The following is a 24,000-nucleotide window of genomic DNA, read 5'->3' on the forward strand; positions in this document are numbered from 1 at the left end:
GCCCGACCCATACATTCTACAGTTCAACGGGAATAGTCGTTTTGTTGCCACTTCCTCCAATGATTTCCGAAGCTCCGATGGGGAATGTTATCCATCGCTTCTGCCTCATTTGATCTTAAATCTTGGTATAGCAGGGAAATACTTTCATAAGGCTTACCTTGTGCTTGAGGGTGACCTCGTCGACGGTGTCGGGAAAGCAGACGAAGGCGTAGACGCCCTGCATCTTGGGCGGCATGTCGACGAACTCGAGGCAGTAGCGGCCGAGCACGTGTCGCTCTCCGACGGCGGGCACGGCGAGCGCGAGGCGGCCCGGCGCCGAGTCGTCTCGCTCCAGCCGGCGGCCGTCGCTGTGCGGCAGGCGGTCCGGCTGCAGAGGGTACTTGATGCACGACAGCCCGGCCGCCACCAGCGCCACGCCCCCCGACTGCGCCTCCCGCGGCAGGCTCAGGTTCTCCGCCAGCGGCAGCCCGCGCGTGCTCGGCAGGCACTCCTTGTTGGCCATCTGCAACACGGGCGCCACTCCTCTGTTACCTGCTGCCGGCCTCTGAGCTACACTCACCTGCTGCGGCTTGCGGGTTTCGTTTTGTAAAAGGGTGGGTGGTGAGGAGGGAGAGGATATATACTGGGACGCCCATGGATTCATTTGGGGGAGGGGAGTTTTTTTTTTCTTTATTGTAATTTTAATACCTGTACATCAGGTAGGCTGGCAGCAGCATCCTACGCTGTCCTTCAACCTTAGAGTAGACAATGAGAAAACATAAAGGAGATACATAATAGACATATTGACGGGCAAAAAACACGGAGCCGTTCACACTCGACGAATAATACACTGAAACACGTTGGCACGGCGCACAAACACACGATTTCGACGGCACAGGTGAACGTTGGAGCGTGACGGCGAACACTAAACACAAACACGATGGCACACACACGAGAAAACGGATGGCGACGATCTCCGGCGCGCGAATGTCCACGTAACGTGTGCGAGTCCGGGGACCTGACAAGAGGGGAAGGGGGAGGGGGAGAGGGGAGAGCAAGAATGCCAATGGCAGATGAGATGGGAGGAGGAATGGAGGTATGGGGGTAGGGGAAGTCCGGGGGAGGAGTGGGGAGAAAGGGAGGAGGGACAGAAGGGGGAGAGAAGGGAGAGAGGGTGCCCAAAGGAAAAAACATAGGAAGAGGGAGGGAGGATCAAAGTTGGTAGGAGGGGTAGATGGAGGGGAGGAGGGCATCATCAGGGAGGGGGAGCTGGCGGAAGCCACCTTGGGAGAAGGTGTGGAGAGTGGAGAGATGGAGAGCAGGTGGGACCTCGAAGTACAGGCGCGGTAGCGGACGGGGGCGGGAGAGGATGGGAGAGACCAGCGGGTGAGGAGGACCGAGTTTGCGGGAGGTGTAGAGGATCCGTATCCGTTCGAGGAAAAGGAGGAGGTGGGGGAAGGGAATAAGGTCGTACAGGATCCGCATGGGGGAGGGGAGACGGATGCCATATGCGAGGCGAAGAGCATGGCGTGGGGAGGGGAGGGGTATGGCCGTGCTAAATACCTTTGAACACGTTTTCTGGAAGCTCTCTTGAGTAGGTAGCACGGCACCCCACACGCAATGGAAATATCTTAGACCTTGTAGCTACGAATAGGTCGAACCTTATCTACAGTGTCAGTATACAGGGTGGTCCATTGATCGTGATGGGACCAAATGCCTCACGAAATAAGCATCAAACGAAAAAACTACAAAGCACGAACCTTGTCTAGCTTGAAGGGGGAAACCAGGTGGCACTGCAATAGGTCACACGGATATCAACTGCGTTTTTTTAAATACGAACTCCCATTTTTTTATTACATATTCGAGAAGTACATAAAGAAATATAAATATTTTAGTTGGACCGCTTTTTTCGCTTTGTGATAGATGGCACTGTAATAGTCACAAACATATGGCTCACAATTTTAGACGAACAGTTGGTAACAGGTAGGTTTTTTAAACTAAAATACAGAATGTAGGTACGTTTGAACATTTTATTTCGGTTGTTCCAATGTGATACATGTAACTTTGTGAACTTATAATTTCTGAGCAAGCATGCTGTTACAGTGTGATTACCTGTAAATACAACATTAACGCAATAAATGCCCAAAATGATGTCCGTCAACCTCAATGTATTTGGCAATACGTATAACGACATTCCTCTCAACAGCGAGTAGTTCGCATTCCGTAATGTTTACACATGCATTGACAATGCTCTGACGCATGTTGTCAGGCGTTGTCGGTGGATCACGATAGCAAATGTCCTTAAACTTTCCCCACACAAAGAAATCCGGGGACGTCAGATCCGGAGAACGTGCGGGCCATGGTATGGTGCTTAAACCAATCAACCTGTCATGAAATATGCTATTCAATACCGCTTCAACCGCACGCGAGCTATGTGCCGGACATCCTTCATGTTGGAAGTACATCGCCATTGGTAGAGCACTTGCCCGCGAAAGGCAAAGGTCCCGAGTTCGAGTCTCGGTCGGGCACACAGTTTTAATCTGCCAGGAAGTTTCATATCAGCGCACACTCCGCTGCAGAGTGAAAATCTCATTCTGGAAACATCCCCCAGGCTGTGGCTCAGCCATGTCTCCGCAGTATCCTTTCTTTCAGGAGTGCTAGTTCTGCAAGGTTCGCAGGAGAGCTTCTGTAAAGTTTGGAAGGTAGGAGACGAGGTACTGGCAGAAGTAAAGCTGTGAGTACCGGTCGTGAGCCGTGCTTCGGTAGCTCAGTTGGTAGAGCACTTGCCCCGAAAGGCAAAGGTCCCGAGTTCGAGTCTCGGTCGGGCACACAGTTTTAATCTGCCAGGAAGTTTCATCTTGTAGTAACATCGGTAGAACATTACGCACGAAATCAGTATACGTTGCGCCATTTAGATAGCCATCGATAAAATGGTGGCCAATTATCCTTCCTCCCATAATTCCGCACCGTTCATTAACCCGCCAAGGTCGCTGATGTTCCACTTGTCGCACCCATCGTGGATTTTCCGTTGCCCAGTAGTGCATATTGTGCCGGTTTACGTTACTGCTGTTGGTGAATGGCGCTTCGTCGCTTAATAGAACGTGTGCAAAAAGTCTGTCATCGTCCCGTAATTTCTCTTGTGCCCAGTCGCAGATCTGTAAGATCTGTACACGACATTCAAAATCGTCGCCATGCAATTCCTGGTGCATAGAAATATGGTACGGGTGCAATCGACGTTGATGTAGCATCTCAACATCGACGTTTTTGAGGTTCCAGATTCTCGCGCGGTTTGTCTGCTACTGATGTGCGGATTAGACGCGACAGCGGTTAAACACCTACTTGGGCATCATCATTTGTTGCAGGTCGTGGTTGACGTTTCACATGTGGCTGAACAATTCCTGCTTCCTTAAATAACGTAACTATACGGCGAACGTTCCGGACACTTGGATGATGTAGTCCAGAATACCGAGCAGCATACATAGCACACGCCCGTTGAGCATTTTGATCACAATAGCCATACATCAATACGATATCGACTTTTTCCGCAATTGGTAAACGGTCCATTTTAACACAGGTAATGTATCACGAAGCAAATACCGTCCGCACTGTAACTATTACAGCGCCATCTATCACAAAGCCAAAAAAACGTTCCAACTAAAACTGTAACGCCGGAAATGCATATCATCCTATTTCCATGTATTGTACTATAATTTTTTTCCTTGTTTTGTTACCTCAAGATATGACATTTCTGTGTCTTTGTATATTGTAATTGTTTTACTATTTGTATATACATGGATTTATGTCGATGTATAATTGGTTTGTTTTGTAAATACTATTTGTATTTTTACGCTGGGTCTTGCCTAGGGAAAACTATGCTATCGAACGAATACATCGATAGGTCGTGTGGAGAACCAAAGTGTTTAGGATCTTTGGTAGTGTTAACTCTGCCGCGTGGAGCGCGGGCAGAGAGAGTCTGGCTGGAGTAGTGCGGTTGAGCAGGTGTGTTGTGTGACGCTCCCGCGAGTTGCCGCGCTTTCGGGGTTTGGCAGCATGTAATTGCGATAGACTTGTTATGATAGTTTCCGACATGGTGTCGCGGACGGGAGCGTTATCTGGCACACATCAAGAGCCCGTTTCGCCTGGTGACCGTGTCGAGAAGAAGGCGCGCCAACATCCAGCTTCTGCAACAGCGACGGCCGACAATGAGTGACTGTCGCCACCTCCTCGATCGGCGGCTTCAAACCTTCAATCAACCAACAAGGAAGACTGGAAGCACGTAAAGTTTTAGAACTGTATGGCAGACCTCAGCTTTTAAAATTGTTGCATCACAAAATTACAGCAACTTAGCATGAACCTTTGTTGCTCATTGTCCCAATTGCATTACCAAGCAGGGTCCCTTCCTTTTCCAAAATGAACCCGAGTGTCGTTGAAATTCAGACGCCAGCATTAAAGTAATATCATTCGATTTCACTGCTTTAATTTCAAAGTTCAATTAAGGTATTCATAGCTGGCTACAATATTTAGATTACACAAGCACAAATTAAGAGTGCGAGTTTTGTTACCATATTTTAGCTTACCTGTGACTGCAGCTCAGCTTGGTACGCACTAAATTTTACTATTGTTAATTGTTCAGATTCATTTAATTCAAGTTCAAAGTTAAATCTCTTATTTCTAAATTGCGTAGATTCAAGTAGCTTTTGAAATGATTGTTGAGGTAGCCCAAGACTAACCGTATTTTACTGAATTTCGATGTGCTTCAGAAACAAAGCTCACTATTAATTTCAGTCACTAAATTAACTTTCAATTTTCCGGTTTTATTAATTCTTTTGCTAAATTAAGTCAAAGTGTAGCGAAATTTATTACTTCTGACAAACTTTCAGTTTTCACTCTATACGTGTCAACCTTCAGTTGCCACGCATCTAGTGCTAATTATATGTGTAATAACCTTTCTTTTTCAGTTACTATAGTAATTGTCCATGGGACTGGCGACCGTAATTTCCCCCAAATCTCAAATATCTAATTACCGCTAGTTGATTGTTGACGTAACGGCCGCACATTTACTTTCTTTATTAACTTTACCCCTTTTCAAAGTTAAATTCCACCAGTTTCATTTGCATTTTGCCTTTCATTTAGATGTAACCCTTTCCTCCCTCTTAACCGACAGATTAACTTCGGTGACGATTGCTTTTCCCAAATTTCCATTAGGAACACGCGGTTTAATTTTTCACTGTCATTAAGGTCAATAAGGGAGGAGGAGGTTACAAAACATTCGTATTTCTTTACGTACTACACGAATATGTAATAAAAAATGGGGGTTCCTATTTTAAAAAACGCAGTTGATATCCGTTTGACCTACGGCAGCGCCATCTAGCGGCCCAACCATAGCTCCAAACGGTTTCCCCCTTCAAGCTAGACGAGTTTCGTTCTTTGTAGTTTTTTCGTTTGATGCTTATTTGGTGAGATATTTGGCCCGGTCACTATCAAAAATGGTTCAAATGGCTCTGAGCACTATGGGACTTAACATCCATGGTCATCAGTCCCCTAGAACACAGAACTACTTAAAACTAACTAACCTCAGGACATCACACAACACACAGTCATCACGAGGCAGAGAAACCGCTCACTGTCAATGGACCACCTTGTAGAAACGAGAATTAGTGATCAGGATGTGATTATAGCAACTGTGGTTACAAAAGTTAATAAATCAGACAAGAAGGCTAGAAGAGTGTTTGTGCTAGATAGAGCAGATAAGTACGTGTTAGCATCTCACTTACACAGTGAACTGACATCACTTAGTTCCGGTAAGATGGACGTAGACGAATTATGGGCAGAGTTTAACCAGACTGTAAATCGTGGTCTGGAGAGTTATGTGCCTAGCAAGTGGATAAGGGACAGAAAGGACCTACTATGGTTTAATAATGAAATTCGTAAGATGCTGAGAAAACAGAGACAGGTGTACTCACGATTCAAAAGATCGCTGTAGTCATGAGGTCAGAGATGTGCAATAGGGGCAATCGACGGAAGTGTGTTCGCGTCTTGCTACATGCTTTTCTTTCGTCTTCACGTTTGTAACACACTCTGGGACTTCCCTGTTCATAACAGAATTATATGCTGCAGCGTTCAATGCAAAATTAAAAACCGAAAGATGCTGCTGCTGCGAATGAAACAACCAGCGATGCCATTCATATTCTTTCTTGTCAGAAATATTTGCCCAGTTTTTTTATTTATTTAGAATATTTCGCCATTTCAAAGGGTGTGGTTAGGCAGGAATCTAATCTAATTGCTGCGAGAGAAATGAGCGGCAATGAAATTTATTTTCTTGCGTGTCACAAATCCTTCGCTGTTTGTTTCTGAAAATGTTGCGAGCCGGGCGCTGTGGCTGAGCGGTTCTAGGCACTTCAGTCCGGAACCGCAGTCCTGCCTCGGACTAACATGTGTGTGATTTCCTTACGTTAGTTAGGTTTAAGTAGTTCTAAGTCCAGGAGACTGATGACCTCAGAAGTTAAGGCCCATAGTGCTTACAGCTATCTGAACCATTTTATGTTGTGATTTCCGAGAGTGTGAATAGGAAGGAGCCTAAGAAAAAAAAATTGATTCAAATGGCTCTGAGCACTATGGGACTTAACATCTGACGTCATCAGTCCCATAGAACTTAGAACTACTTAAACCTAACTAACCTAAGGACATCACACACATCCATGCCCGAGGCAGGATTCGAACCTGTGACCGTAGCAGTCGCGCGGTTCCAGACTGTAGCGCCTTGAACCGCTCGGCCATTACGGCCGGCAGGAGCCTAGGAGCACACCTTGAATTTCTGCGATTGAAACTAGCAGCTATCATATTTATAGTCTTGTTTGTCACAAAAATTTAGCTTCCATCTAATCATGGACAAAGCTTTCGTAAATTTGGTGGGCAAGAGAAAAATCGCACCATACAGCGAGCAATTGAGGCCACGTGACTGATTTCCGAAAGGCAGTTGCACACGGCGATACTTTCTCATTTTAGTCACTCGTACACAATGACTTCCGAAAGTATGGCGGATAACCATCCTTTGTGTTTAATTTAATCTGTGGTGTGCTTGATCTCGTCAGTCGTGCAGCGCTAGGCCATTCTTATTAGAAGCACTGCATCGAGCTGTTGTGTTTTACAGAAGGAGATCTGATATTTGTGAATCTGGTAGAAATTATCTGGAATACTTTACTGCAGGGATGAAAACTTGTTTGTAGAGATATTTTCTTGGCTATAGAGATGGGGAAGCTATTTGGAGGAATATTTCAAGGTAACCAATGCAAGCGCAAGAATGAAATGTTTCGAAATAGTAAAAAGCAGCAATGATTTGTAGTTAACGTTCTGTCTTTATTATAACATATCCAGTTTTCGACTAGTAACTATCCTTATCAATGCAAAGAATACAAGAAATGCGTAGACATAGCACAGTAAACAACTCATGACGTAGGCCATACCGCTTGTACATTAAATTACACACCAGTTTTTCGGAGGTGATATACATGCTGTAGTAAGTCTACACCTCTTGTTCAGGTTCTTGTCGCAGTTCATTAAAGACTACCGTGTAAAAGAGGTGGGCTTTGCAGAGAACACATTAGCTGGGCCGGCCGCTGGTGACCGAGCGGTTCTGGCGCTACAGTCTGGAACCGCGCGACCGCTACGGTCGCAGGTTCGAATCCTGCCTCGGGCATGGATGTGTGTGTTGTCCTTAGGTTAGTCATGTTTAAGTAGTACTAAGTTCTAGGGGACTTATGACCTCAGAAGTTGAGTCCCATAGTGCTCAGAGCCATTTGAACCATTTGAACATTAGCTGGCTGTGTGGCACCCGCTGTATGAACTACGTAATACATAACCTTCATAATAAAGCAATTGAGGTCTTTAATAAAATTTAAATTTTTTTAAACATTTTGAAGGATCTCATTTTACCTATGCTTTTAAACATTAACAAAATAATTAGCTCAAAGGAGTAAATCTGGCATTTTTGTATCTTCCGATGTTAATTGTTAAATCTTACTTGTATTTTATTTTATTCCTATGCAGCTTGTAAATTTCGTTAGAGACCATAATTGCTTTGTTATGAAGGCTATGCATTACGGTAGTTCATATAGAGGGCGCCACACAGCCAACCGATGTTTTCTCTGCAAAGGCTACCTCCACACACAGTAGTCTTTAGTGAACTGTGACAAGAACCTGAACAACAGATGTAGACTTACTACGGCATATATATCAACTCCGAAATACTGGTGTGTAATTTAATGTATAAGCGGTATGGGCTATGTCACGAGTTGTACGTTTTGTGTACGATGCTCTGACCATGTACGTCTTGTATTGTTAGCACTGACAATGACTAGTTACTAGCCGAAATCTGGATCTGCTGTAATAAAGCTAGAACGGAAATGACAACTGATCACTGCTTTTTACCATTTTGATAATTATATCACAGTCGTGGCGTGCATTCCACTTCACTAATGTAACTTAACGAAGTGTTTGTTTGTCAGAACTATTAATTGAAGAATATGTTTGTCCCTTAGTGGTAATTTGCTCTCTTTGTTTTTGTTATGTCATAAATAACGCAGTTGGTTTAAGTATCTGTAATTTTTATAATGACTGAATTTCGTAACTTTTGGAGTCTTTCTTTTAACAGTAATCAGAGTTTAATTTTCTCAAGAAAGCTTTTCTTTAAAGTAAAACCCTCTTCCATAATTACTAGTAGAGTTATAAAGACCTTGTTGTATGTGCCTCGCACCTTACGCCATACACTACCATAAATTGTTCATGACAAGCAAAGAAAAATTTAGTAGTGAGTAGATTATTTTTTCTTAGCTGCTGCATTTACTGGTTTCATTTTGCTTTCGAGAACGTTTTCTTTCAGGGCAGATCTCAATTTGCATTCTTGGGAGCCAATAGCACGTAGTCAGAATTTTCAGATGTTGTGCTAAGTAACGAGATTAATTTACAGCGAACAGTGAACGTTCCTGTGCGTTGAGTAATATTTTATTTTGCTGATATTTGTAGTCAGACATTTCACTTCACACTGCGTAACTTCCCTAACGTACTTCAGTAGTGAATTAAGTGAGATAGTTTTCACTGAGTACACAATTAGTTTCTTTTGGAATTTAATTATAATCATTTTCATTATTAAACATTCAGCATTGCAGCAACGTTAAAGTTTTGCTTAACGGCACTGTTCATACTCGCAGTACAGGTCTAACCAACAGTGAGTATTGCTCAACAATTGAGTTCAATATCTCAAGGACACGTCAGATGAGGGGAAAGTTCTTGAAAAAGAATATTCGGTGTTCTATACACAGATAAATTGCATAAAAAGTTTACACAGCATGTCCAATATAGCTGGCCGAGTCAGAGAGGGCACACTGCACAACTGAGCCGAATCTCTAGGGCCAGATAGATGAGGACTCCCCCATAATACGGAGTTTTCTCTGAATATCTTGAATAACGAGCTTCTTGCCGTGGGATCTGGGTATAGATGGAGCCGTCATCTGAGGTGTTGGGCCATGTACTCCGTGGACATTGTATCTACAAAGATTGTACAAAAATACGGACACCAAGCCTGCATGTTGCATTCTTGTATTTGGACACGAATGGCAACTGTGCCGTGGTCTCAATACGTTGTAAGTGTCAGCAGCTCTCAGGACAGTGCTCTGTGAACTCGTGGGTGAATTATGAGGGACACAAGTGTTCGAATGTGGGCAAATTGTTGGTGTTCGTATGGTGCGAGCTCCCGTAACAAAGATATCCGGAGTATGTAGCGTATCAAGGCTTAACGTATCGAAGAGCTGTACTGCGTACAGGGAAAGCGGAAAAACATGATCCTCTGAGTCCCAAAGCGTGCGAAAGTGCGTGTTGAGTAATTGTAGCAGGCAGTCATTGAAGAGGAATGTGACGGGAAATAAGAGACGACAGCTGCAAAAGTCACTACAGAGCTCAACGTCGCACTCGGAAACCCTGTCAGCTCCAAGACCACAAGAAGACAGCTAGATCAACCGGGAATTACAAGGCGTGCTGGAAGTACAAAACCACTCATCAGTGATGCAAATGCCCGTTACAGGAAAATGTGGTGCCAAAGCCATGAATCCTGGACTATGGATGAATGGAAGAAAGTCGGATGATCATCTTGGACGCTGTTTCTAATATCTGGACGATTTTACACACCAAGAATGAAATATGGCGGAGGTTCGGTGATGATGTGGCAGCCGTATCGTGGTTCTCCGTGGACCCCATGGTTACTTTGCAAGGTCGCAAAGTTGCCAAGGATTACGTGACAGTTTTGGCTGATCAGCAAGCCAATTGTGATTCTGTTCTCCAAGACGACAGACCCCTGCTCACACAACTCGCATTCTGCAGGACTGGTTTTGTAACTAGAGGATGAATTGTCACATATTGCCCGGCCACCACAAATCACCAGCTCTCGGTATTATTGAGCATTTGTTGTCTACTTCGGAGAGAAGGGATGTGATCGTTACCAGAAATTAGCACTATCTTGCAGGAAGAATGGTAGAAGATTTCTCTTAAAGCCATAGATGATCTGTATTTGTCCATTCTGAGACGAGGAAAGCCGGCTTGAATGCCGACGGTTTTCCTATATCGTACTAGGCATGGTAGTGTGTTGCGTGTTTGGTGTTCCCACATTTTTGTTCCCCCAGCTGGCTATTTAGCGGCATTTAGCGCTGAAATCTGTAGACAACCTTCTTGAGCTCTGTGTCAGTATGAAGAAAACAGGCATTATCAAAAAAGGATGTACTTAGGACTGGTGGCTGTTACCTCACTTTAACAGTATTAGCGCACGTCTTGCAGTATTCATGATCAATGTCCAGTAGTCCTTCAGAATCTACATACACTATGTGATCAAAAGCATTTGGACACCTGGCTGAAAATGACAAGTTCGTGGCGCCCTCCATCGGTAATGCTGGAATTCAATATGGTATTGAAGACTTAGCCTTCACGACAGCTTCCACTCTAGCACGCATACGTTCAATCAGGTGCTGGAAGGTTTCTTGGGGAATGGCAGCGCAGTCTTCACGGAGTGCTGCACTTAGGAGAGGTATCGATGTTGGTTGGTGAGGCCTGGCACGAAGTTGGCTTTCCAAAACATCCCAGAGGTGTCCTATAGGACTGAGGTCAGGACTGTGCAGGCCAATCCGTTACAGGGACGTTATTGTCGTGTAACCACTCCGCCACAGGCCGTGCACTATGAACAGGTGCTTGATCGTGTTGAAAGATGCAATCGCCATCCCCGAATTGTTCTTCAGCAGTGGGAAGGAAGAAGGTGCTTCAAACATCAATGCAGGCCTGTGCTCTGATAGTGCTACGCAAAACAACAAGATGTGCAAGCCCCCTCCATGAAAAACACGACCGCACCATAACACCACCGCCTCCGTATTTTACTGTTGGCACTACACACGCTGGCAGATGACGTTCACCGGGCATTCGCCAAACCCACGCCCTACCATAGGATCGCCACATTGTGTACCGTGATTCGTCACTCCACACAACGTTTTTCCAATGTTCAATCGTCCAATGTTTACGCTCCTTACACCAAGCGAGGCGTCGTTTGGCATTTACCGGCGTCATGTGTGGCTTATGAGCAGCCGCTCGACCATGCAATCCAAGTTTTGTCACCACCCGCCAAACTGTCTAGTACTTGCAGTGGATCTTGATGCAGTTTGGAATTCCTGTGTGATGGTCTAAATAGATGTCCGCGTATTACACATACGACCCTCTTCAACTGTCGGCGGTCTCTGTCAGTCAACAGCCGGGGTCGGCCTGTACGCTTTAGTGCTGTACGTATCCTTTCACGTTTCCACTTCACTATCATATCGGGAACAGTGGACCTAGGGTTGTTTAGGAGTGTGGAAATCTCGCGTACAGACGTATGATGCAAGTGTGAGCCAATCACCTGAACACGTTCGAAGTCCGTGAGTTCTGCAGAGCACCCAGTTCTGCTCTTTCACGATGTCTAATGACTACTGAGGTCGCCGATATAGAACACCTGGCAGAAGATGGCAGCACAATGCACCTAGTAAGAAAAACTATGTTTTTCGGGATGTCCGGATACTTATGATCACATAGTGTATCTCCCCACATGCACATGTCTTCCAAAAGTGTAGGAATCCTTGTCAAAGCGTCTTGCTTTCCAACTTTGCTTTATTTGCTATATGTATTTCTGAAATGTTTATGAAGTAACGTCTCTACCCTGCATAGTCTGACAATTTTTCTGTCAACGTACACGTTCTCATCTAATTAGCAGGACAGGCACAAATGCAGTAAGTTGAGGCCTGCATCCCCATTTTGTGGTGAACCTCGGAGAACTCCAGATTTAGGGTATGCGGACTGGGTTTCCGAATCTATAGAATATCTCCATAGTAAGTATACCGGCGTGCAAAGTAGTACACAGGCGTACAGCTAGTGGAAGATGAGAATTAGGATAGCTCCAGTGTATGTACGAGCGATCAGCAATCCCTGGGGAAATTGAGCAGGTCTTTAGCCAACGTATCTCAGGAAGCCTTCTTGTTAATGAGCTAGCAACGAATAAGCGCGCAGGACGCCGCAGTAAGTGGGCCTGAGCCACGAGTAGGTACTGGGCTAGATTTCGTGAATACGGTATTTGATGGTGCTGCTGCCACAAATCGCTCATAGTGCATCTGACGACGTCGTCGGAACCATCCCATCTGTAAAGAAAGAGTCACACGATACGGTTGGCTGCTAGAAAGCAAGAGACTCTTCAGATGCCTCATTTCAAAGGTTTGCTGCTTTACTCATGTCAGGAGCTCCCAATGTGCCAATTGATTAGTAGCTTCGACTGCGTCTATTTGGTACTGATGAATGCTGCTTGAACTTCTGAAGTTTAGTGTTCCATTTTTTTTGCACGAAAGCAGACGGAAACAAGACGTTTCGGATACCACTAAACAACACTTTGAGCGTAATATTACATGACGTCGTCAGTCTATGAAACATTACGGAGAGAACTGGAATATACCCTGTTGTGGCGTAGAAAGACAGCCACGCCACGGAAGTAGCCGAAAGGCACGCGTTTAGCAGGCAAGAGATAGGTCTGTAACAGGATTCGTGATGAATGCTATAAAGAAAAGTACGTGGCTTCTGTAATACTTAACTTTAATCCATCCTTGGTACATCGCTATTGACGATATAAGTGAGACTCCATAGATACATGCAATGTTACTAATGGCGCCTTGCTAGGTCGTAGCCATGGACTTAGCTGAAGGCTATTGTAACTATCGGCTCGGCAAATGAGCGAGGCTTCGTCAGTGTAGTCGCTAGCAAAGTCGTCCGTACAACTGGGGCGAGTGCTAGTCCGTATGTCGAGACCTGCCTTGTGGTGGCGCTCGGTCTGCGATCACACAGTGGCGACACGCGGGTCCGACATGTACTAATGGACCGCGGCCGATTTGAAGCTACCACCTAGCAAGTGTGGTGTCTGGCGGTGACACCACATACCCCACGTAGTGGTGCACAAACTGGTAGACGCGACTTGTGTGACAGGATCTGTCGTTCTCGTTGCGGTTAAATTCTATGTGATGATGATTTCTCCCTCTGCTGTGATTCGAACAGATTACCTCTGGGTCGAATGCCACTGCCTTAGCACGGAAGCTTGTGGAACCTTCTACCCTCTTTCAGTGTGGTGATTGAAGGTAAAGCTTATAAATTGCCTCGCACTTCCGTAGTTTTTCGTTTCTTTTGACAGACACAAAGGGCAAAATGCGGGAGGAGACGATGGAAACAGCAACCCGATAGTAGAACTTTTTGGTGAAAATGGAGAATTTCTCTAGTTCATTGTCTGTAATTCGTCAAAACCACGACATTATGCGGGTCTGGACTTAAGTGTGTTTGGGCTATGATTTCACAAATACGGCAACAATTGTAACTGCCGTTGTGATGCCAGCATTGGCTGTAGCAGGAGCACCTCCACGTCATATCCGTTCGTGGATCGTAACATTGTGCTCGACTGATGGCCAGCCGCTAAGTTTCTCCCCTGAAGTTGCTGAGCTAGTTTTTATACGTGATTTGTGCTGCTGGGCATTGAAACCTCTTACTGTTTAAGACGAGCGCAGTACCCAGCCATTTAGGTACGACAACGTAAACATGTCGCCAAATAAGACATAATATCAAGATTCATCAAGCGTAACATCTGTTCCAGGGTATTTTATACACTAAATAGCTACCAGTCCTTCCCCATTATTTTACCATAGTTTTTAGATGTTTCTAACTTCCAAGTATCTGTTTCAGACCGACGTAATAGACGCAGACCAACGTAAAGTTCACCTCTTATGCCGGAAAACCTGTGGGTAGTCATCGCCATTCATCTTGTGTCGGGCCTCCCACGCCTTGGGTCGATGTGGCGCCGATTAGCAAACACGTTTCCCCTGTTTGGCCGTTGTCGCTCAGCCTTATTAGAGACACCCATCGTAAGGCGGCACTTAGCTGGAGAGCACAAAGATTGCAGAACATGAGCTTCGTTATTAAAGCGCTCTAATCATAGGGCTGCCTTGTTTACAGGATTGTCACATTAACCCAATAACACCCTTGCTCATTCATTATAATAAGGAAAGTGCGTTCATCTCACCAAGATACGAGATACAGTTTCGTTAGTAATCAGTGCTGGAAGCTTTCATCTCACCAAGATACGAGATACAGTTTCGTTAGTAATCAGTGCTGGAAGCTGTTCATAAATTTCTGCTTCACGCGGGTTGGATTATAATGCTACAAAGTCTTAATGTCATGTTGTCTGGTATGTATTGCAAGGATAATGCCTGTGGCTGAAATGTTTCGTTTCTTCTTTGTATGAATTTTGTATTAAAACCGAGGTATTCACGGGAAGATTGTGCAGTCTTATTATATTCTATTACAACACGACTAGCAATCAGTGCTTCGTATTTCGTCCCATTGAATTCACTGTCAGTGTTATCACTGACTTTTTATATGCATTGCAATGATTGTTCTGCAAGCACTAGAAGATGAAAGAAGGTCACGGGTGTTCAGTCTCTGTACACTTCGGCACGCACGTCTCTGTACAACAGTGAAAGGAAACGACCTTCTTGGTTTACGAATATCAAAAATATCCAGTAAGTTAACGCTCGAGTGTAAACCAAAACACATTTTTAATATCAGACCATAATATTTGAACAATTTAACAGTGTGAAAAGAGGATTAATATCCACCATTAAACTGCATGGATTCTAGGATATTCTTAGACACACCAAGAGGACAATTCGCATCTTAAGAATCTACAATTGTGCAGAATCGTCGTATGTGACGTAGACTGAATCACGGGGTGCGTCCAAAGAGATCGTGAATGTATTGGTATGTACATGCTGACGCGTGTCAAAAATACTTACACGTTCCTGCACTAGGTATAAATAAGCAACTCGTACAGTTGAACATATTCGCCTAAAGTAGATTTTTCCGCTTCGTAAAGTCAAATTTGGTGACAGGCTAGTCAAATAGTATGTTTCTGATTACGCTTTTCTTTGGATTGTCCATTCCCATTCATGTGACAATTTTCGTGAGCTACTCAGCAGCACTTATTCCTCCATCATGCATTTAATATAAAGATAATGAAGGTGAAGTAATACACAAACGGAATAAGATGAGCTGAAATAGTGCTTCCCAAGCTGGGGGTAATTTTCTGAGGGGTAAAAGCTAAATGATTCGATTCTATTTCGGTCATGAAACTAAATTATTTTCAAAAGCTCATTACTTGTATTATGACAGTTTTTTATGACTCTGTAATAGCGATGATATAAGTTATCGATAATTACTTTTTCTCAATTAATACCATTAATGCGGTGGAGGATACAGGTTCCTCACATAGTCCATCCACTAAACACCTATGTTGTGCTTTGTCCCTTACATCGCTGATGAAAAAGTGAGACACATATGTAACAAACCGTAAATATCCGAAGAAAATGTCTTCTCCAAGTTGTTGATAGTACCTGCAGCAGTCCATAAATTGCTTCATTGGTCGCTTCGAAACAGATAAATGAATTAATCGCCAGCACGACACAGTAGTAACTACGTAAGGGCTACTATAGTGCTGTACACAGAGTTACTATTATTATTAGAGTGGTCAGACACAAAACATTAACAACCTGAAGTAGCCCAATTTCTGCCAGTCCAGAAATAAGGAGTGCACCAGTGAACTGATTTACGAGCAGTAAGTATACTGCACACATCTGAACTTGCTTAATTTTAAATGGTGTTGCAGGGTGCAGGTCAAGCACACTCTTTGGTGTACGCCTACGCCAAGTCACCGTAGAAGGACTGAACATAATTCCTCGTAACGGAAACGTCTGGCAGTAGCTAGGTTAGACACAGAAAGTTTCACTTACTAGGGTTACGATGCAGGGCACAGGATGGGGATCGGACAACGGACTGAATGGCGATGTAGGTTAAGGTATCAGGTGTCCTATCCTAAAGGCGTTCAAGTGATACTGTCCTCGGAAAGGTGACGAGATGTGTTTACCAGATATTAAAATTAAAACGGCTTCGATTGTCATGTTGGTGAGGTTGGCGAGTGTGTGTGATCTCAGGCTGGTAGAATTGGAGTCTTTGGTTCTTGCAAAGTAAATGATAAAGAGATAAAATATCATATTCAATATACTATAAACGCAAACTAATTTATTTATTATGATATGATTTTCAATTTTTAGAGTGATACTTGTCACGGAAACTTCCATCATGAACATTCTCTGTATGATATCTTACCACAGTGCTATTTAGTTTTTAAAAAATTTAAGGAGAAACTTCTTCATTAACATTTGGAAACAGTGGTTTTTCATCTGTTAATTTTGATCCATGCCATTCATACTTTATCATTCGAAAAAGGCAGGTGGACTTAAAATCCATTTAACAAGTGATTCCATTTTTAACTGCAACCTCAAGTTTAGAAATTGCACGCTTGTTCCGTAACCATGTAGGTGAATTTTTAAATTCCTGAACTACCTTTTCAACTTGATAAAACAATTATACATCAGATGACCGACGAAAACCTATACCTTTGGGGGTTCTAACAAAAAAGAAAGGAAAAAACAACCTTGATCTTGGACTGGAATCGAGCCAAAAATTCCAAACGTGCACTTACACACTGCGTCAAACAGTGTCATTTCGATGTACTGCATGTAAATCAATTTTCAAAGACGTTATTTTCTCAATGAAGCACCACCAAGGCGAACGGCTTTAGAGTAAGTTACCAGACACCTTAAACTACATCACCATTTAGCCCGTTTCCGATTCCACGTTCTTCCCCTGCTACTCCACAAATATTAGTTGCAGCACTTATACGGAAGGCTGATTTCATAATATTTATTATTGGAATAAATGCTGAAAGGATGCATGTCCGCAACCTTCTGCTTTTTGTTACAACACCTTCAGCTCGTATAATATCAATAATCGATTCACATCTTGGACGGAAGTTAGCGTTGTGCACTGATGCGATGCTGCAACGACTTTGTTGTATTATATTAATTGGATTCTGACTGGACAAGAAAAGGTTCATCGTTATTTAGCAGACGTGAGACTGAAATCTGTGGCGTACAGATCCTCTTAGCCTGCATTGCGTCAATACCAGAGTCAGGTTTTTGTGTCCATCTCATTGGGTAGTATTGATTGAAGGTGATATACTTATCGGATGAAGTCAATGAGCTCGGTAGCCATTTCAGTGTTATTCTCGGAGAAATAGGCTACGCGTCAGAAATGGGGTCCACATCTCATTTCCTTTAATTTTCATAGAGAGCCATAATGATTCAAACTGGCATACACTATTGCCAATAACACAATATGCGCAGCACTTGGCACACTAAAATGGGAAAAAAATGTCGCCACATCAGTACATGCCACGAACCGTTACTAAAATCGGACACAGTACAATGCTCTAAACTAACGACTAAACCAAATATCAATAATCGGCACTACAGATAGTTTAGCTAAATCAGAAATCCTACGTTGCAGATAATTTATCGTGTTAGTCAGAGCGCTAAATCGATTAGATGATGAAGATCGAAAGACTGTAGGCTAACTACATCAGGCGAACACAAAATATGCTAAAAAATAAGAACATTAGGCATACGAAGAATTAAGATCACACAACGTTAAATAAAAACAATACTCAAGTTACACTAATGCAAGTGACGAACTGATAGTAAGAATTCAGCAATACTTCATCCTCTTGTTTCCCACGAAATACTTCGCATCCATGCAAACGACGAGACAGAGGGCTGTGATTACGTTTTCAGTCTCACATATTCTCTACTTCTAAAGCACCAGAAAGTCAAAGTACGGGTTTAAATCATGAGGGACTGAAAAGCGGCATCCATCGGTTTTCGCTTTTCCGTTATACTGCATTCTGCTACACAAGACGATTAAAAAGACATACTTGTTTGCTCTAAAGCGAGCGCTGTAGGAGACGAAAACTGAGTTTCCCGAGGACGAGCAAAACACGACGAGTGGTAGCCCGCGCCATTGTTCTCTTCTACTGGCCTTGCAAGTCGCCTTGCCTATTGTAAGGTTGCCATGACAGCTCAGGGACTCCCCACTGTAGAGACAGGACTTGTAACTCTACAAAAGAGCATAAGCCTGTAATAGATGAAGACGTATCTGAAACTGTATGGCTATGGTAGTGATATGGAGATCGTTTGACTGAAGGGAAATAAGAAACGGGATGCATTTGATATTAAAACTATACGAACAACTGTAACATTATGAACGCTCTCAGCCTGCATCCCCTGCTCTTCATTGTCGCTTCACAGGGTGTTCCGCAGCTACTACTGCACGTTTCTAGAGTTTTAGAGGGGACTTAGTAGATAAATATTTGATAAGGAACACGCTGTCAGAAATGTACCGCTTGGATGTAAAATAAGTTTGAACATCGAATCACTTTCAATTCTCACGCTCCACGGCACGTCAATAAAATACGAATAGGATACAATTGTCAGTCTCTGTTCTCATTATGACACCGTAAACAATTTTCGTCCAGCTACAAAAGCAACTCGAATTCGGAAGGGCGACGGTTCAAATTCAAGTCCGCCCATGCAGATTTAGGTACTCCCTGATTTCCATAAGTCACTCCAGGCAAATGCCGGAATGGTTCCTAACCCAAGCTTGTCCTCTGTCTCTGAAAACCACGCTGTCGACGGAACGTTAAACTCTAATCCTCCTTTTACAGCAGCACCTCCGATAGTATCGTACACTACTGGCCATTAAAATTTCTACACCAGGAAGAAATGCAGATGATAAACGGGTATTCATTGGACAAATATATTATACTAGAACTGACATGTGATTACATTTTCACACGTTTTGGATGCATAGATCCTGAGACATCAGTACCCAGAACAACCACCTCTGGCCGTAATAACTGCCTTGATACGCCTGGGCATTGAGTCAAACAGAGCATGGATGACGTGTACAGGCACAGCTGCCCATAGAGCTTCAACACGATACCACAGTTCATCAACAGTAGTGACTGGCGTATTGTGACGAGCCAGTTGCTCGGCCACCATTGACCAGACGTTTTCAATTGGTGAGAGATCTGGAAAATGTGGTGGCCAGGGCAGCAGTCGAACATTTTCTGTATCCAGAAAGGCCCGTACAGGACCTGCAACATGCGGTCGTGCATTATCCTGCTGAAATATAGGGTTTCACAGGGATAGATTGAAGGGTCGAGCCACGGGTTGTAACACATCTGAAATGTAACGTCCACTGTTCAAAGTGCCGTCAATGCGAACAAGAGGTGACCGAGACGTGTAACAAATGGCACCCCATACCATCACGCCGGGTGATACGCCAGTGTGGCGATGACGAAACACGCTTCCAATGTGCGTTCACCGCGATGCCGCCAAACACGGATGCGACCATCATGATGCTGTAAACAGAACCTGGATTCATCCGAAAAAATGACGTTTTGCCATTCGTGCACCCAGGTCCGTCGTTGAGTACCCCACCGCAGGCGCTCCTGTCTGTGATGCAGCGTCAAGGGCAACCGCATCCATGGTCTCCGAGCTGATAGTCCATCCTGCTGCAAACGTCGTCGAACTGTTCGTGCAGGTGCTTGTTGTCTTGCAAACGTCCCCATCTGTTGTCTCAGGGATCGAGACGTGGCTGCACGATCCGTTACAGCCATGCGGATAAGACGCCTGTCATCTCGACAGCTAGTGATACGAGGCCGTTGGGATCCAGCACGGCGTTCCGTATTACCTCCTGAACCCACCGATTCCATATTCTGCTAACAGTCGTTGGATCTCGACCAACGCGAGCAGCAATGTCGCGTTACGATAAACCGCAATCGCTATAGGCTACAATCCGACCTTTATCAAAGTCGGAAACGTGATGGTACGCATTTCTCCTCCTTACACGAGGCATCACAACAACGTTTCACCAGGCAACGCCGGTCAACTGCTGTTTGTGTATGAGAAATCGGTTGGAAACTTTCCTCATGTCAGCACGTTGTAGGTGTCGCCACCGGAGCCAACCTTGTGTGAATGCTCTGAAAAGCTAATCATTTGCACATCACAGCATTTTCTTCCTGTCGGTTAAATTTCGCGTTTGTAGCACGTCATCTTCGTGGTGTAGCAATTTTAATGGACAGTAGTGTACTTTAGAAACTAGGAGGGTTGTCTGTGGTGTTCCACGGATATGCAGTTCTTTCGAATTAAAAGAGGGCATCCGTCGGTACCCAGAAAAGAAACCGGCGAGGTGTACCCGAAACATTGCCAATGCCATGGACTCTATTTACTAAGACTCCTCTGCAATGCCTAGAAGCCTGAAATAGAAATTGTGAAACACCCTGCATATTGTTACAGATTAATAAAGTCGTTCGCTTGCCAACTACATGGAAACAGGACATTCAGTGAGCACTGCTGTTCACATCCTGATACAAATGATTTTCAGCTAAATATGAGGGTGGATAAAAATTTATTGCACAGAAATTATTTCAGCATACCTCTAATGTAATGGACAAAGCAAAAATACGCACAGGTCTAAACGTACGCTTCCTTATGTATTTTTAAGTGTTTCACCAAGTGTTTCGGCACATTTCTGTTACACGGACACAAGTTTAAAAATGGCCTGTTCGTAGAACTCAGATATGTGCGTATACTGGCATCTGTGTATGACCGACGTGGCCTCCGCTAAGACAGAAAACGTCGTCGCCTGAGGTTTACGTCAGTGAGCTAAACAGATGGCAGTTCAAGCTTGTGGTGCTACGGTTGTTCACTCAAGAGCGAAGTCATCAGCGCTAATACTGAAGACTAATGTGATTAAATTTTTAATTCTATGCATCAACAGGAAATACGAAGAATTTTTTTTCAAGCTTCTATCGGTCACGAAATGAAAAACACAATGAAAATCAAAAATGTTTTATTTGCAACATTTAGCTGCACTTTGCAGTTACTTCTCCACATAGTCGTTGCTCCGCTTTAGACATTCGTTCTGTCATTCTTCCACCTGCCAGATACCCACGTCATAGAATGCAGCCACCAGCGCTTTCTGCCAATGCCCTACACTGTCATGTATGACTTACGTTATGTGGGCTGCATGAAATCAGGTGAAAACCCTCAGCGAATGACGACAGACACTTCACACTTGGCGGGACACACTATTATTCTAGGCATCTTTATTTCCTGACTGTACGCTCACAGCTGAAACGTGTGACCCCACGCAATCGATGGGCGTGCTAGAGACACCGTGAAAAGCTTCTGCGCAAAGCTTCATTCGATTTTCACTGTGGTTTTAATTTCACTTGAAACTTGACTCGCCGTAATATTTTCACACAGAAGAATACATATGACTCAAGTAATTTTGTGAAATCCATCGTTAAAGATGCACAGACTATAACTACACAGCAGGTGAAATAATGTAACAAAGAACTAAATTTCCTTTATTTTACGTCTGCGGTCACAATTTTTTTTTGTCATCAGACTACCGGTTTCGGTCCATAATGATCATCTTCAGATCTGTTCTATAAAATCATGTCCTAATGTACTGCAGCCATAGAACAGATCTGAAGATGGTCATTATAGACCGAAATCGCCAGTCTGATGACAAAAAAATTTGTGACCACAGACGTAAAGTAAAGGAAATTTATTCTATATTCGGGTCAAAGTTTTATTCGCGACCATGTTGTAGGCTGTGTAATAAAGGACTGTCCCTGACTGATCGGTGAGAAAATAATAAGATGGACCACTCACCATACATCCACATTAAAATCTTCTGAGAGACTATGTGGAAAGTCAAACATTGCACAGGATCTTAAAACACAAACCACATCTGATACATCGCCTCCTAAAATAGAGGGCATATCCGTTGATAAGTCAGTTGCGGCCCTCTCATCTTGATATGAAATATATTCTGTTAAAATGTGCTGTACATATACCTGCACACCACAAACACTGCACACTGCCGAAGGGGCAATCCGTGCATGAGTGCATAGGCGGAAATTTTATTAATGCGTAATTATCTACTCGGATTAGGCGAAATACTACGATTAATTAATTGTCCTTTACGTTCAGTGTAAACTGTATCCACATACATAAATTCTACTCTGTTCCTGAAGAGGAGAAGAAAACGAAGTGAAATCTCACGGCCTGTGGGGGTATGTGATGTTATTTCAGTGATTACAAAATCGAATAAAATCTAGAAAGAACTTGACCATATGAGCCCATTTTTTAGTATAACGCTGCACCCTCTCTGGCGCGGATGTATGTACTCATACATTACACCTAATATTAAACCTTTATGATACTTTTTCTCACTGACAACCTCAACGAATAGATGAAAGGAAAAAAGCTTATCACTTACTACATTTTCGCTGTTTATGTAGTAGAACTGCCGCATGAAACACGAAGGTTTAATGAATTGCTTATTTACTACTAACTTCATTTGTGATACATTTCACAGAGAGTGGCCATAATATACCACTGGATGTACCTGCAAAATTATGTCATTGTATGAAACACAGTTCATGAGAGATGGTGTCGTGAACATTGAGCTGAGTGAAAATTAAATTGCAAAGCAAAATTCGCTGGAGATACCGATGATACGTTAATATATTTGACATGTGGGTACACGGCCAAAGCTGCCAGTAAAAAGGCCTGGAACGATTTGCAGCAAATTTGTTGCACATATTAGTTATGATCTGAAAAGAAGTACTCTAGGGGTAAGAAGCACCAACCTCCTATTAAGGTGGGGATGACAACTTCGAGAGAGAAGATGGACAGAGAGAGAGGGTGAGGGGGAGAAGGAGGAGATGAACGTATACGGGGGAGGGGGGGGGGGGAAGGTGATGGAAACCGGATGAGACGAGAGGGACAGAGATAAGAGAAGAAGGAGATAGACGGGGAGAGGGGAGCTTAGGAGGTTGGAATAAATACATACTTACATGGTTACTTTTTCATATATAGCTGTTTAAGCGAGGGTAACACCGCGGGGCGAAGCTAGTTCTACCGTAACTTCATCCATTAATGTAATGTGTTTGAATAAATGTATGAACATTTGAATGCATATAGTCTACGCACTTTAAAGAGAGCTTAAATGAGGAAGCAGCTTATCCGAGTATAGCAGTGTACGCAGTTTAGTAAAGAGAAGATAGTAATGGTTTTAGTGAAAGATAAGCATTCGGCTGTAGTAAAAGTAACAAATATTTAGCACAAGGTAGAGCAGTTACAACAGGGGAAATGAATTAACTGTGTTTTAGTACTTCCTACCGACTCAGAGGCCGGAAGGCGGAAATTCAAGGTACCAGGTCACAATTACGTTACGGGTGCTGAAGCAGTGTATTCTTGTCGCGAGAGATAGTAGCAAAATGAGGCGCGTCGTCTTGGAATAGTTTACAGCTGGATCCTGTTAGGGAGGCCTCAACAGAAGACATTCCATCCCCTTCCTTAGCTGAGTGTCGCCGGCACGGTAGCTCAGGGTGTTCGGTCAGAGGGATGGCTGCTCTCTGTAATAAAAAAGCTGAGTGAAGGGATCAACGAAGAACTTGAA

General features: G+C 43.7%; 1 protein-coding gene across 1 annotated transcript in view; it reads right to left on the reverse strand.

The window, feature by feature from the left end:
• Positions 1-24,000, reverse strand: part of LOC124777166 — a 686,524-nt gene that overhangs the window by 503,774 nt on the left and 158,750 nt on the right. Inside the window, exon 2 of the mRNA XM_047252473.1 lies at positions 158-502. Within this exon, the coding sequence (XP_047108429.1) occupies positions 158-502 (345 nt within the window). The remainder of the gene's footprint in view (positions 1-157; positions 503-24,000) is intronic.

Source organism: Schistocerca piceifrons, chromosome 2 (genome assembly GCF_021461385.2).
Source record: "Schistocerca piceifrons isolate TAMUIC-IGC-003096 chromosome 2, iqSchPice1.1, whole genome shotgun sequence".
In the NCBI taxonomy this organism is placed as follows: domain Eukaryota; kingdom Metazoa; phylum Arthropoda; class Insecta; order Orthoptera; family Acrididae; genus Schistocerca; species Schistocerca piceifrons.